Consider the following 14,893-nt stretch of genomic DNA (forward strand, 5'->3'; position numbering starts at 1 on the left):
CTTGAAAATGTCCAGGGATCCAGGCCTGAGCTCCAAGACCTCAGGAAGGGGTGGGGATCAAGAACAACAAAGGTACTTCTTCATGACCCTCCTCATGGCTCCTGTGACCTCCTTGTTCCTCAGGGAGTAGACAAAAGGGTTGCACATGGGGGTGACAACTGTATAAAAGACAGCAAGAACCTGGTCTGTGTCCCGAGAGGAGCTTGCCTGAGGCTTCATGTATGCAACTGTCGCAGTCCCATAAAACAGGATGACCACAAAGAGATGGGAGGAGCAGGTAGAGAAGATCTTTCTCCGCCCCTGGGCTGTTGAGACTCCAAGGATGGTTGCAAGAATGCAGACATAAGAGGCCATGATCAGCAAGAAGGGGGTCAGGATAAAAGCTATGGTGACTCCAAGGTTTCCCACTTCCCCCCAGAAAGTGCTTGCACTAGCCAGTCTCAGCACAGGCAGGATGTCACATAGAAAGTGGTGGATGATGTTGTCACGATGGAAGGGCAAAGTGAAGATAAAGAGGGAGTGAGTGGTGCCAGTGATGACACCCATGAAGTAGGAGGCACCCACCATACAGACACATGCACCCCGGTTCATCAGGGTGGCGTAATGCAGAGGCCGGCAGATGGCCGCATAGCGGTCATAGGCCATGGCAGCCAGCAGGCAACATTCAGCGATGCCAAAGAGGGCGAAGAAGTAGAGCTGGGTGAAGCAGCTGGCAAGCGGGATGGTGGGGCGGGAGGACAGGAGGTCCCTCAGCATCCGGGGCACGATGGTGGTGGTGTAGAGGATCTCGGCCAGGGAGAAGTGGCCCAGGAAGAAGTACATGGGGGAGTGCAGGGCAGAGTCTGCCAGCGTGAGGAAGATGATCAGAGAGTTCCCCAGCAGGGTGACCATGTACATGCAGAGAACACCCCAAAACAGAGGGCCCCGCAGGGAGCCACACTCTGAGAACCCCAACAGAACAAATTCAGTTACTGCTGTGCCATTGTCCACCCCCATGTCCCTTGAGTGGAGGGAGGAGGCAGAGGGGACGTCCTGCAGCAGCGGGAGGCAGCTGGGGGAAGACAGGGGCTACAGCAGGAAAGATGTGGGCAAGCACAAGGAACATCCCAGCTCTCAGAGGAAGAGGGTGGACGCCACCCAGAAATCGGCTCAGGGCAGAAGGAAGCAAAATCCAGGGAGCTGAAGGACCATGGCAGACATTCCTGAGGGCTGGGGACTTGATAGACAGCAGGGTGGTTTGTTCCACTCACCCAGGTTCCATCATTTAGAGGCAAAGATCTGGCAATGGGGGTGGCTCCCCTTGAGAAAGCAGTGAAGAAAAGCGGGGGAACCGACAGGATAATCATGGATTGGTAGAAATGGATGGAGGCTGGAGCAGAGGGTGAGTGAAGAGCAAAAGCAAGAGAGGAAAATAGGAGACGCAGGCTCGAAGGTCTGAGCTGGAAGGCCTGTGGGCTTTTACCTGCAAAGGGTCCCCAGGGCCTCAGAGCACCCCTCCCAGCAGCTCCTCACAGCAGCTCCATTCCCCCATGAGTCTGATTCCCAGCAGTGGGTAGGGAGGGAGATGGGTTGGGGAGGATGAAGAAAGGGTAATGGCTTGCCTCTGCTGCCAGTCCTTGGTGAGGAATGGTCCCTTCCTCCACCCCAACCCCAAGGACAACAGAGGAGTTGCACATGGAATGGCCTGGTGTATATCTCGGGCCCTCAGCCAGGTCTGATGGAACTGAGCTCATTGATAATACAGGTTATAACGGTGGTATCTCTCTGTTGTCTGCTTTTATAGACGGGACTGTGAGCCACTAACTCCTCTCCCTCTCACCTGCACAAGGTAATCTCAGAATTAGTCCTGGACTGCTTTCTGAACATTTTTCCAAATTCTCCTTGAAAGACAGTGCTCATCATGAAAGTGAATACTAGTTCAAAAAGGGCTGATTTTGAGAAGAATTCCCAACCCAATCCAACTCAACTCATCCAAGCCCAGAGGTTTCTTCCCCCCACTCCAGCTGCACCTCCATCTGTCCTGAGAAATAAGAAACTGTCTCTTAGACTTTAGCAAAAGAAGATGACATCACATATAGCTATGGATTTTAGGGGTGGCCCCACAGTTCTTGTTGATTGACAATTTGACATGAGAGAGACTTTGATCCAAAACTACCCAGATAATTAACCTAGATCCTGTCCAACAAATCTATGAAATAATGTGATTTTTTTGTTGTTGTTACTCAAGGTTGAACTCAGGGCTATGTTTTTGTTAGCCAAAATGTCTTGGGAATAATTTAAGCAGAATAGCTAGTGAATAGAAAGTTGTATTGATTTTTTATTTTAATTAATTTTTGTGTCTTATTGGGGCTTGGTAAAAGTCTGATGCTCAGTCAACATCCTAGACATGCCTCAAAAGGGTTAGAGTTTGAGTTGGGACAGAAAGTTTTGCTTTCACTATGGCTTATGATTTTCCCCCAAAATTTAAAATTCTGAAGTTTTGGGTCATGACTGTAAGAGAGACATCTGTCCCCCTCCCCTGTTCCATCAAATGGAAAGGTTTATTTGTCCGATTGATTCTTTTATTACAGACTTGTGGGACCAATTCAGAGAGAAAAAAGAAATGGTGTCTGGGGAATCTGTGCTCAGAAATCACTAATGAACTTAGGATATGGTTGCTGTGTGCACAAGCTGTCAGCAGGACAATTAAAAAGAATCTCCAGTGGAAATAATAGAATATTTGCTTAAGAACTTTCTTCCAAATGAGTATGTATGTTACATGACTGTTATAGATTAAGTAGTTGATATCATCTGTTGGGTAAATAGAACTTGTAAGTAGGTAAGAAGGCATCTAAGACTGCTTTGTCACCATTTTGGCTCATCTAACCACAGACATTATAGATGTCCAGCCTGTTTGGCAATTTTAATTTGGTTTTAATCCTATTGCAAACATATTTTGATCAGGTGCAGCATTATGTATGGGTACCATTGTCTATACAGTTATAGCAGCTATTCTGCTGAAAGTCAGATGACTTAAATTCTAGTTAATTGAATATATAGGGTTTGTCTCTTCTATGTGACAAAATTCAAGCACTGGGGCTTGAACTCAAAGCTTGTGCCATTGCTTGGCTTTTTTTACTCAAGGCTGGTACTCTAGGAATGGAGCCACAGCTCCACTTTTGGCTTTTTGGTGGTTAACTGGAGATAAGAGTCTTTTCTGTATGTTCTGTCTTCATAATATGAAGACAGCTTTGGGAGTAGCTAGAATTACAAGCATGAGCCACTAGCACCTGAGTAAGTTTTCTGATACTTAGTGAACATGATATTTCTAGATGATTTCTCATCCAAGGATCCCTCCCAAATTTCTCTCCTGTAGGGATGCTGTCATGATTAATAAGCTATGACTTTCCAATGATATTGGAATGATGTTTCTTAATGTTGTGAGTCTTGTTGATGTTTAAGGACTTTGGATTCAGTACGTATGCATTTTGTCTTTTCATGGAGTTTAAGCTCAGCGTACCTGTGCTCATCTTTAGCACATAGGGAAAGTCTGTCACCTTCCACAAGGGAATTGTCACATGAAGATGAAGCAGAAGTTGGCGGCCTGCCAGTGGTAGGCTGTCTGCAAACCACCCAGAGTCCTCAGAAGGAACCAGTATTGCTGATACCCGAATCTCAGGCCTTGAGCCTCCAGAGCTCTGTTGGTCAAGCCAAATAGTTCTTACAACTGCTGTGGCAGTGCTTGCCAGTTGATCTAGGAGTAGGACAGCAAAGGACAATGGAGGGGGTAGGGACGTTTTACGTAAGGTGATCAATGTGACGTTTGTGGGAAGTAGGAGTAGGCCATGTACTTGTTTACAGTATTTAGCTGCGTTTGAAGAAAAGAGAGGATGACAAGATCAGAAGATTGCAAAGGGGAATGGGGATGGAGAAATATATTAAGAAGAACAAGTAGGGGGCTGGGAAGGTGGCTCAGTGGTAGAGCACTTGCCTTGCATGCCAGAGGCCCTGGGTTCGATTCCTCAGCACCACATAAGCAAAAAGAAAAAAGCCGGAAGTGGCGCTGTGGCTCAAGTGGTAGAGCGCTAGCCTTGAGCTGAAGAGCTGAGGGACAGCGCCCAGGCCCAGAGTTCAGGCCCCATGACCGGACCCAAAACAAACAAACAAACAAACAAAGAAGAACAAGTAGGGTTTTGTGGGATGGACTTCAAGCCCTCCAGCCAGTGTTGTGAGTGACTGGGAGGTTCTCAGAGTGTTTAGGATATGGATAATATGATGTCCTCAGGATGAATGAGATAAGCCAGGCTCAGAAAGACAAATAGCACATGTTTTCTCTCCTATGTGGATTCTAGACATAAATGATGGTGATGATGATGATGATGATGATGATGATATGACATAAATGTAAAAGGAGGACTATGTGGAACTGGTGGGAGGAGGAAAGGAAAGTGGAGGGTAATGGGAGGTGAATATGACTAACACAAAAATAGCATGATAAAACCCACTAAAAACTAGAAAATAGAAGAGGAGTGGAGACACAAAAAGGGGAAATACCAGAAAGGTTGATTTTGATCAAAATACATGTGCATATAAGGAAATAGCACAATGAATCCCCTTTGTAAAACTAATATATGATAATAAGATAAAAATATCATTTTTCTCAGGCCCAGAGTTCAAGCCCCATAACCAACAAAAAAATAAAAAAATAAACAAAAATAAACAAAAATATCATTTTTATCCAAGTTGAAAGATAGAGCGGTGAATTTGGAATGAAGTGAGTCATTACCAATAAGAGAAAAATAAGTCCGGGTGCAAGAGGCTCCCACCTGTAAGCCTAGATACTCAGGAGGCTGAGATCTGAGGATTGCGGTTCAAAGCCAGCCCAGGCAGGAAAGTTTGTGAGACTCTTTTTTTTTTTTTTATTGTGAAAATACTGTACAGAGGGGTAACAATTACATGGGCAAGATAATGAGTACATTTCTTATCAAGCATTGTAGCCTCCTCCTTTGTTTCCCCTTCCCATCCTCCACCTGCCCTTGTGAGACTCTTATCTCCAATAAACCACAGAAAACCGGAAGTGGTGCTGTGGCTCCAGTGGTAGAGCACTTGCCTTGAGCTGAAGAGCTGAGGGACAGCACCCAGGCACAGAGCTCAAGCCCCACGACTGACAAAAAAAAAACAAAAACAAAGAAAAGAAAAAGAAAAATAGGTATTCCAAACATCAAATGCTTTACATAAAAGCTTATTCTCCAAAATTCTCCAATGTATTCTCCAACATTGTCTATGGTTCTGATAGCTTGTTCTCAGGATTATTACAATACAGCTTATTTCATAAATGCTTACACAGTGTTATTCTTCTTTATATTTTACTACATATAAACATGTGAATACTCTAGATAGTGTTCCATAATACCTAAAATAGAAAACAGTGTGGTACTTACCATTGAACTATGTAAACACTCATTTAAAAAAGTTCTACTCAGGCAGGGAATGTGGCTTAGTGGTAGAGTGCTTGCCTAGCAAGTATGAAGTCCTGGGTTTGATTCCTCAGTACCACATAAACAGAAAAGGCCAGAAGTGGCGTTGTGGCTCAAGTGGTAGAGTGCCAGCCTCAAGTGCAAAAGCTAAGAGGTAGTGTTCAGGCCCTGAGTTCAAGCTTCAGGACTGGTACACAAAAAAGTACCAGACACTACAAGATAAAGAGAAGGAGAGGGAGAGAGAGAGAGAAAAAGAGGAGAGAGAGAGATAGATAGAGAAAGAGAAAGAGTGGGGAGGAGAGAAAGGAGAAGAGAGAAGAGAAAGACAACAGATCTCTGGACTTAAAATGTCAGTTAAAAAAGTCACAAGCTGTGCACCAGTGGCTTATCCCTGTAACCCTAACTCCTCAGAACAGGAAAATCTGAGGACTGTGATTCAAAGCCAGCCCTGGCAGGAAAGTTTGTGAGGCTCTTATCTTCAATTAACATCCAGAAGACCAGATGTAGTGCTATGGCTAAAGTGGTAGAGCACTTGTAGAACTAGCCTTGAACACAAAGAGGCTCAGGGACAGGGCCCAGGCCCTGAGTTCAAGCCCCATAACTGACTAAAGAAAGAAGGAAAGAGGGAAGAAACTAAAATAGGAAGAAAGAAAAAGAAACAATAGCAGAATGTGGTAGCTCTCTTTCTATTAGCTCACTCCTAGCCACTGAGGAGTCTGAGATATGGAGGATCTCCATTTCAGGCAAGCTGGGACAAAAGTTCTGGAAACTCCCATTTCAACAGAAAAAGCTGGGTATGGTTGCATACACTTGTCATCTCACTTACTCCAGGTAAAATAAATAGGAGAGTTGTGGTCCAGATCAGTCTGGACCCTATCTCAAAAATAACCAGAGCATGCCTGGACACTCATGCTTGGTTTGTAATCCTAGCTACTCAGAAAGCTGAGGTCTGAGGTCTGCGTATAGCCACCTAGGGCAGGAAAAGTCCACGAGACTCTTTATTTTTATGTTTATTTTTTGGTCGGTTGTGGGGTTTGAACTCTGGGCTTGGGCGCTGTCTCTGCTCTCTTCAGCTCAAGGCGAGCACTCTACCACTTGAGCCACAGTGCCTCTTCTGGTTTTCTAGAGGTTTATTGGAGATAAGAGTCTCACAGACTTTCCTGCCCAGGCTGGATTTGAACTGTGATCCTCAGATCTCAGCCTCCTGAGTAGCTAGGATTACAGGCGTGAGCCACTGGCGCCTGGCTGAGACTCTTTTTTTAAATATGTTTTTTATTGTAGAAATATTGTACAGAGGGATTATAGTTAAATGAGTAAGGTAATGTGTACACTTCCTATCGAGCATTGTTACCTCCTCCTCTGTTTTTGCCCATCCCTTCCCTCCCTCCCTTCCCAACTCCTCCCTCTCCCCTCCCAAGTTGTAAAGTTTGTTTTCAACATAGTGTCTGGGGTCAACCTGTATTCTTATTTCAGCATTTTGTTATTTCTCTTCCCCTCCCCAAATTAGAAAAATGTCTATACAAGATGGAGGGCACCAACATCAAATACAGTGAATACAGGGGTTATACCGGTCCAGGAGATTATCTCCAACTAACCACCAAAAAGCCTGAAGTAGAGCTGTGGCTAAAGTGGTAGTGTGCTAGCCTCGGGTACAAGCCTTGGAACAGTGCACAAGCCTTGAGTTCAAGATTCAGGCGTGTGTGTGTGTGTGTGTGCCACAAAGCTGACAAAGTCTTGAGAGTTTTATTCTAATTTGAGGAACAGTAGGCTTTAATGTACATTCTTTCATTTCACTCTTAGGCAGGGAAGGAAGCTATCATGGCTGCAGTTGAGACACACATGACAAAGGGAAGAGAATGGAAGTGACTGTCATCTTTTTTTTTTTTTTTGGGTCCGGTCGTGGGGCCTGAACTCTGGGCCTGGGCACTGTCCCTCAGCTCTTCAGCTCAAGGCTAGTGCTCTACCACTTGAGCCACAGCACCACTTCCGGCTTTTTTCTTTTTGCTTATGTGGTGCTGGGGAATCGAACCCAGGGCCTCAGGCATGCAAGGCAAGCGCTCTACCACTGAGCCACCTTCCCAGCCCCGTGACTGTCATCTTGGTGGAGGTATAGTCTCCTGGGCTCCACATTCATGAGCACTGCCACCACACTTCCTCCGAATGCTGGTGAGAACATTAACTTCTTCTCTAAAGACTGCCCAGTAACCCTACATCTTCCAGTTATACACGTTCATAGTCTTGCCTCTTTTATCACTTTCAGTTCTTCTCTGCTTTCTCCTTGACATAGGCAAAATGCCTTGCTTCTGAAATTTCAATTCCCTCCTGGAAAGCAGAATTAATTCCCTTTATCTGTTCTTTTGGTAGAGTCTTATTCACCTTCTCCAATAATTTTATGCTATATTTTGATTGATTGATTGACTGATTTCAGGAAATGGGGCCTCATACTCATTTGGTTTGTTTCCTCACAGGTGGTACTCTACCTCCTGAGCCATTCCTCCAGACTGACATTTTTGCTAGCTAATAGGAGATGCAACTTTTCAGATTTTTCTGCCCTGGCTGGTTTCACACCACAAACCTTCAGATCTCTGCCTCTTGAATGACAAGGATTATAGGCATGAGTCATTAGTATTGAGCGATCTCACCTTATCTTTCTAAATTCATCCCATAAATTTAGTTTGCACTCTACTCCATATTCCTTTTTTGAGACAATTATTTATTTATTAGGCAGGGTAAAGTTGTTTAAGGAGAGGAAACAGATCTCAAATATGTGTTTAGCTTGGTGTTGCAGGCATTGGCGCTCACAACAAACAACACTACTCAATACATCATGGAAACAGGCCACCTACAACCAGGAAGATGCTGGCATGCCATTCAAAAATTAGCCATAGGGCTGGGAAGGTGACTCAGTGGTAGAGCACTTGCCTTGCATGCTCAAGGCCCTGGGTTCGATTCCTCAGCACCACATAAGAAAAAAGCCAGAAGTGGCGCTGTGGCTCAAGTGGTAGAGCGCTAGCCTTGAGCTGAAGAGCTGAGGGACAACGCCCAGGCCCAGAGTTCAGGCCCCACGACCAGACCCCCCCCCCAAAAAAAAAAAAGCCATAATGCTTAGGAAACAATTATAGGGAGCTGCAGAGCATACTAGTGTCCAGTTCACTACTTGCATTTTGTGCAGCTGAGTCGTTAACTTATAGTAGTATTTGCCTGGCTCACTGGTTATTAAGAAATGTGTCTTCCTGTATTCTAGAAAACTTTGATTGGTACATACTTCTGAATGTCACTGAAATGACAGTTTATTGCAGACATAACTAGCTCACATCACTACATATTTCAACTATCATGGGTAATAATTGATAATCTCATAGTACTATGAGTAAAATTCTATATTTAATACATTTAGCAGTGGTACAATGTACCAAAGTCACATTTTGTCCTATGGTACATACTTGGAAAAGATTCACTGAATTTTAAAATAATTGGGAGAGCTCACCTGGCCCACTGTACACAAACTGTGAGCAAAGGTAGATATATCTGAAAGTTGCTGTTAAGTATTTGCCAAATTATTTGGCCTCATTTTAGCAGATTTTCCTGACTGAGCTTGCAGAGATATATTTCAATATCCATTCTAGAGATTAGCCAAATTTTGTAAGGAGTAATATATCATGAATGCTTGCCTAGAAGGAAAAAACTATTCAGCATGAAATTGACTGATAAATCTCAATCCTTAAATCCACTGGTCTTTTCTTTTGGGCTAGGGATAAACCCAAGGCCCTCAACATGCTCGGAAAGTGCTCTACCAGTGAATTATACCCCTGGCTTCTCAACTACTTCCTTTCACAGCAGTAAGTTCTTTTTTTTTTTGACAGTTATGGGGCCTGAACTCTGGGCACTGTCCCTCAGCTCTTCAGCTCAAGGCTAGTGCTCTACCACTGAGCCACAGCACCACTTCTGGCTTTTTTCTGCTTATGTAGTTCTGAGGAATCGAACTCAGGGCCTCATGCTTGCGAGGCAAGCACTCTACCACTGAGCCAACTTCCTAGCCCACACAGCAGTAAGTTCTTATGATGAGAATTTATCACTCCACAAAGAAAATGCTATTTAAGAAGCCAGTCACAAAAGACTGGTAATGTCTGAATTTATTATATTAAAGGCCTGAAAATAGATGGATGATTGCCTAGGGCTGGGAGTGGGCGGGCATCAAGAAGAAATAAGAGGTGACTGCTACAAAGTACACATTGTTTTGGGGATTAAGAAAATATCCTAAATTTGATAGATATGAACACCCTTTACATGGGTAGTAATTACAAGGTATATAAATTATTTCTCAGCAGCAATGTTATGAAAATATCTTAGGAAAAGAAGACAGCCCCAAAAGAGAAGAAAATAGGGGGATCTCCCAAATCAAATTACACGAAAGGAAACAGTTGACAAGTTTAATACAATCAGCTTGTTTCTCTCATATTACTTTGACTTTATTATCACTTTAACCCCTGGCTTCACATTTTTAACACATTTCTAAATTATTTCAGGTAACCAACAGATTCCAAACTTTGTTCTCATGAGACAGAAAAGTTGCACAGAATAAAAATCATTGACAAAGTAATAACATCCCTTGGAGCTGTGTATTACCAAGTAGAATAGAAGAGAGGAAATTCATTTCTAATGGGACAAAATATCATCAGTTATAAGGGCACCTTGATAGTGATGCCCTGTTCCTAAAGTAAAATGTAATAAGGGTATCTTCTGACTCTTGCCTGAAGTACATTTCTTTCTTTTATTCTTTTTTTTTTTTCAGTTGAGGGGCTTGAACTCTGGGTATGGGCAGTGTCCCTGAGCTCTTCAGCTCAAAGCTACCATTCTGCCACTTGAGCCATAGTACCACTTCTGGTCTTCTGGTGGTTAATTGGAGATAAGAGTCTTACAGACTTTCTTGCCTGGGTTGGCCTTAAAGCATGATCCTCAGACTCATCCTCCTGAGTAGCTAAGATTACAGGTGTGATCTACTGACATTTCATTTTGACACTTGCATGGTATTTATTTCCTTTACACCTTTACAATTCAAGAAAAGCAATATTTTTATACTGTGTAATTCAACAAAAGCTAATATTCTCTACCAAGAAAATAATAAGCTTCCTGTGGGTTTTTTAAAGCTCATAAAGAACGCCAAATTTCCTTAAAAGCAATATTTCTGTCTCTGAAAAAATTAAACTGTATTCTCATCCTTACCTTCAGCACCATAGAGTGAAGATGCAATTAAATTTCTCCAGTGATTTTAATTTTCTAAATAAATTAAATATACGAGTTCCAACTATTTAGATCTAATTTCCTTTATGCCATTAGATTACTGAAAGTTTTCCTTCATTTTCACTATTTCACTAGAATAGTATGAAATAAACTAACAGAATTTGAATAAATGAGAGTTGCCAAAGATAAGTAGTTTTTCTTATGATGACTATTCTTTTCCAAAGGCAAGATAATGAAATCATTTTTTATCTATCTTCAACTACTCCTCATTACATAACCTAAACATTTTTGCAGCTAATGGAAGAAAACACCAATTAGCTTTGCAGCAAGTTGAGCCTGTAAAACATCAAGACAGAATTTTTGACATAAAAATTGCTCAGTGCACACAAACTCTCAGAGGAACAAGACAGTTGATAGTAGAGGGTATATTGTGGTGAGTGGGGGTAAGAAGTCATGGATAAAGTAAAAACTGTCAAATATTTGCTAAAGCTAAAGCAGAGCCACTTTTTAGGGCTGCAAAGTCACTTTAGTCTCATCAGGGAGGTTTATTTGATAAGACCATTTTAATGTCTCTTGTGTTGCAAAATGCAGCAGTCACAGTGTTTCCTAAAAGATTTCTAGAAACTGTAAAGCAAAAAAAAATCTAAGCAAATAAATAATCACAAAATTACTATTTTCCACGAAAATGCTTTCAAAACAGTGTCTTTTACAATGATGTAAATTGGATTAAATGAAAAAATTCTTTATATGAAAGATCAAAGATGCATTTCACAGATAATTTATATTCCATTAATGACTGGATAACCAATTAACAAACAAGGACCATAGACTTCTTAAAACCAGATCTAAAAAAAATCAATATAAATACTGATGAGAGGAGTGTTTTATACCCCAGACTCCACTGTTCAACTTGGTCCTGTCCTGTAATTTAATTTGTAAAAATCTTTTTTTTCATATCTTTTTTTTATTGTGAGAATACCATACAGAGGAGTTACAATTACATGGGCAAGATAACGAGTACATTTCTTATCAAGCATTGTTGCTTCCTCTTTATTTCCCCTTCCCATCCCTTCCCATCCTCCCCCCACCCCTCATCAAAGTTGTAAAGTTTGTTTTTCAACATAATGACTTATACATCTCATTGTTGCAATGGGTCCACCTGTATCCCTAGTTAAACTATTTGTTTTTGCCCTTCCCCTCCACAAATTATACCAACATCATAATTTGTAAGAATTTTAATGGTAGAGTGATTTGAGTTTTTGTAACTTCGATGATGTGTTAAAGGACAATGCATCTTTGTTTGAAGAATTTGTTGTATCCAAAGCCTAGAACACTACTTGATCATGGTGATTAAATACATACAAGGATGGGTGATTCCTTAAGGTATTAAATGTCTTATTTTTTAGCTCTGAAGTAGCATCCGTGTCTTTAAACTCCCCTACAATATGAACTATACCATAAGAGGTAACTGCAAAGGCCAGAAGAATCTGAAGAACTAGATCTATTGGCAGTGATTCATCTTCCGTTTCTGTCAATCACATATAAGAATGACGCTGCACAGCGAAAAAGGCAGCGTGGGCGAGAGCAAAGAAGCCAGTGTCTTCCAGTCCCTTCCACAGAGGGAGCGCCAGGCTTGTTTAGGAACAGTAGCCCAACAACCTAGACCATATTCTTGAAGTCAGAACATCTGATATATATGTTTATACACAAATATGCATACATATGTACACATGTATGCACATAGATGCATACACATTTTACACACATACATACACATATATAAACTTATCCTGGGGGTCATCACTGGAATACGGAAAGACACAGTACATACTTTACAAATTGAAAATGCATTTTCCATTGAAATATTTTCTTTAGAATCTCACCACCTTCTTGACACTGTCTTTAAAGGCTTGCTTCACTTGCTGGTTTCTCAGCGTATAAATGAAGGGGTTCAATAAGGGGGTGACAGAGGTAATGAGCACAGCCATGGCTTTGTTGAAAGTACCTTCTTCTTTTGCAGAAGGATTAATGTACATGAACATGCAGCTGCTGTAAGAGAGGGAGATGACCACCAGGTGGGAGGAACAAGTAGAAAAGGCCTTTGTCCTTTGTTGGGCAGAAGGCACGCTCAGAATGGTCCTGATGATGTATGTGTAAGAAAGTATCACCAGCACCAGCGTGACTACTAGAGTCATCGTAGCCAATAGGAAGACTGATAGCTCTAAGGCACTTGTGTCTGAGCAGGCAAGTTCTACCAGGGGCCCATAGTCACAGAAATAGTGATTCAGAACATTGGAGGCACAGAACTCTACCTGGCTCATCAGGATGATCGGTGGTAAGATAGCTATCAATCCCCCAAGCCAAGAGCAGAACACAAGTTGTAGGCAGACTCTGCTGTTCATAATAATCAGGTAGTGCAGGGGCTTGCAGATGGCCACATAGCGATCATAAGACATGGAGGCCAGGAGGTAAAACTCTGTGGCTCCTAAAAATATAGCAAAAAAATACTGAGTGAAGCAGCCTGCAAAGCTGATGGCTTTATTTCCTGTGGTCATGCTGGTTAGAAACCTGGGAATGAAGATGGATGTGAAGGAGATTTCTAAGAAAGAGAAGTTCCGCAGGAAGAAATACATGGGGGTTTGGAGGTGAGAGTCAAGGCAGGTGAGGATTATGATAGACAGATTTCCGAGGACACTGAGCATGTAGGTGAGGAACAGAAAGATGAATATCACCACCTGGAGTTCAGGCTGACTTGTGAGGCCCAGAAGAATGAACTCAGTGACCATGGTCCTGTTTCTCATGGTTGACTTTAAGTAGATCTAGAGAGAAAAGGTTAGGAAGAATTAAAAAGAAAAACCCAAAGAGTTTCTCAGAGTAGGAGAGAAAACACTTACTTTAACCAACAGAATCAAGTCATCCATTGTTCTCCTTCCCAGTAGCCCATGGGTCAATACTTGGCTCCATGAGTGTCTGATCTCTATCTAAGTGACCTTATTCCTAAAGTCTTCTCTAGGAAGACTTTTGTGATGTTGATCTTACCCCTGGGAACTTCACAAAATACATTACAGAATAACGACGTAGCATTTTTTTCAGAAGAATATATTTTATTTTATTCGTGTGTGTGTGTGTGTGTGTGTGTGTGTGTGTGTGTGTGTGTGTGCGTGCGCGTGCGCGTGTGCTGGTCCTGGATCTTTGAACTCAGGACATGAGCACTGTCCCTGAGTTTTTTTTTTTTTCTTCTCAAATAGAGTGCTCTACCACTTGAACCCACAGCTCCATTTCTGGCTTTTGGTCATTTACTGGAGATAAGAGTCTCATGGACTTTCCTTCTCTGGCTGACTTTGAACAACCATCCTCCAATCTCAGCCTCCTGAGTAGCTAGGATTATTGGCATAAGCCACTAGTGAATGGCTAGAAGAATATATTAAAAATTTTTAAAAAGTATCCTTCGTTTTCAAAAATTTTCAATTATCTTTCTTTTTCTTTTTTCTTATTGTCAAGGTGATGTACAGAGAGGTTATAGTTAGGTAAGTAAGGTAATAAGTACATTTCTTGTCAAACTTGTTACCCCTTCCCTCATTTTTCTCCTACGTTCCTTCCACCCAACCCCCAAGATCATTTTCAACATATTGTCTTGTGAATATCGCTGTTGCATTGGTCCCCCCTTGTCCTTTGTCTCACCATTCTGTTGTTCCCCTTCCTTTCCCTTCAGTTATCTTTAAGTAGTTATTCAAAGAGGTTTCAATTCACCATGTCAGTTCATGTGTACCAGTGCATCTTGATCAATGTCACCCTTTCCATCATTCTTTTAATCCCTCCAACCCCACCTATGGAGGGAAATGCACTTTTAAACTCAACATGTTTATGAAACTCTTCATTTAAAGCATTTTCCCTTAACTTTATTGACATCTCCTTGACTTCTAGGCTCTTAGTAAAAAGACATAAAAAGATATTCACCTGACTCATTTTTCTGCTATTTTCTTCCCTCTGTGATCTCTCGGCAGTCCTGTATGCTCTGCAGGAGAACTTCTGTGGATTCTCATCTGCATTATTCTTCATGTTTCACAATTTCCCCACACAAGCACTGTTGAAGAGCATCTCCTTTTATACATTGAGCCTTTACTTTGCATGAAAAAGGCTCAGGCATCAATGAGTCCTATGAATTTACACGTTCTCATTTGTTGGTTTCCTATTGG

General features: G+C 42.0%; 2 protein-coding genes, 1 long non-coding RNA gene and 1 pseudogene across 3 annotated transcripts; 1 reads left to right on the forward strand and 3 right to left on the reverse strand.

Annotated features, from left to right (window-relative positions):
• Positions 1 to 57: 57 nt before the first annotated feature.
• On the reverse strand, positions 58 to 996 carry LOC122124297 (olfactory receptor 9-like). The gene has a single exon (XM_042699035.1). The coding sequence runs from the start codon at positions 994 to 996 to the stop codon at positions 58 to 60; it is 939 nt and encodes a 312-aa protein (XP_042554969.1).
• An 8,200-nt stretch (positions 997 to 9,196) lies between these two features.
• On the forward strand, positions 9,197 to 9,666 carry LOC122124182. The gene is made up of 2 exons (XR_006150501.1): positions 9,197 to 9,299; positions 9,510 to 9,666. It is a non-coding gene; the product is annotated as an uncharacterized LOC122124182 (long non-coding RNA).
• A 2,266-nt stretch (positions 9,667 to 11,932) lies between these two features.
• On the reverse strand, positions 11,933 to 12,526 carry LOC122124298 (annotated as a pseudogene).
• A 3-nt stretch (positions 12,527 to 12,529) lies between these two features.
• LOC122124299 (olfactory receptor 6C4-like) lies at positions 12,530 to 13,498 on the reverse strand. Its single transcript, XM_042699036.1, is given in 1 exon segment — positions 12,530 to 13,498. A coding segment is annotated over 1 exon segment (969 nt).
• Positions 13,499 to 14,893: the final 1,395 nt, after the last annotated feature.

Source organism: Dipodomys spectabilis, unplaced genomic scaffold (genome assembly GCF_019054845.1).
Source record: "Dipodomys spectabilis isolate Male_0828 unplaced genomic scaffold, ASM1905484v1 ptg000234l, whole genome shotgun sequence".
NCBI classification, from domain to species: domain Eukaryota; kingdom Metazoa; phylum Chordata; class Mammalia; order Rodentia; family Heteromyidae; genus Dipodomys; species Dipodomys spectabilis.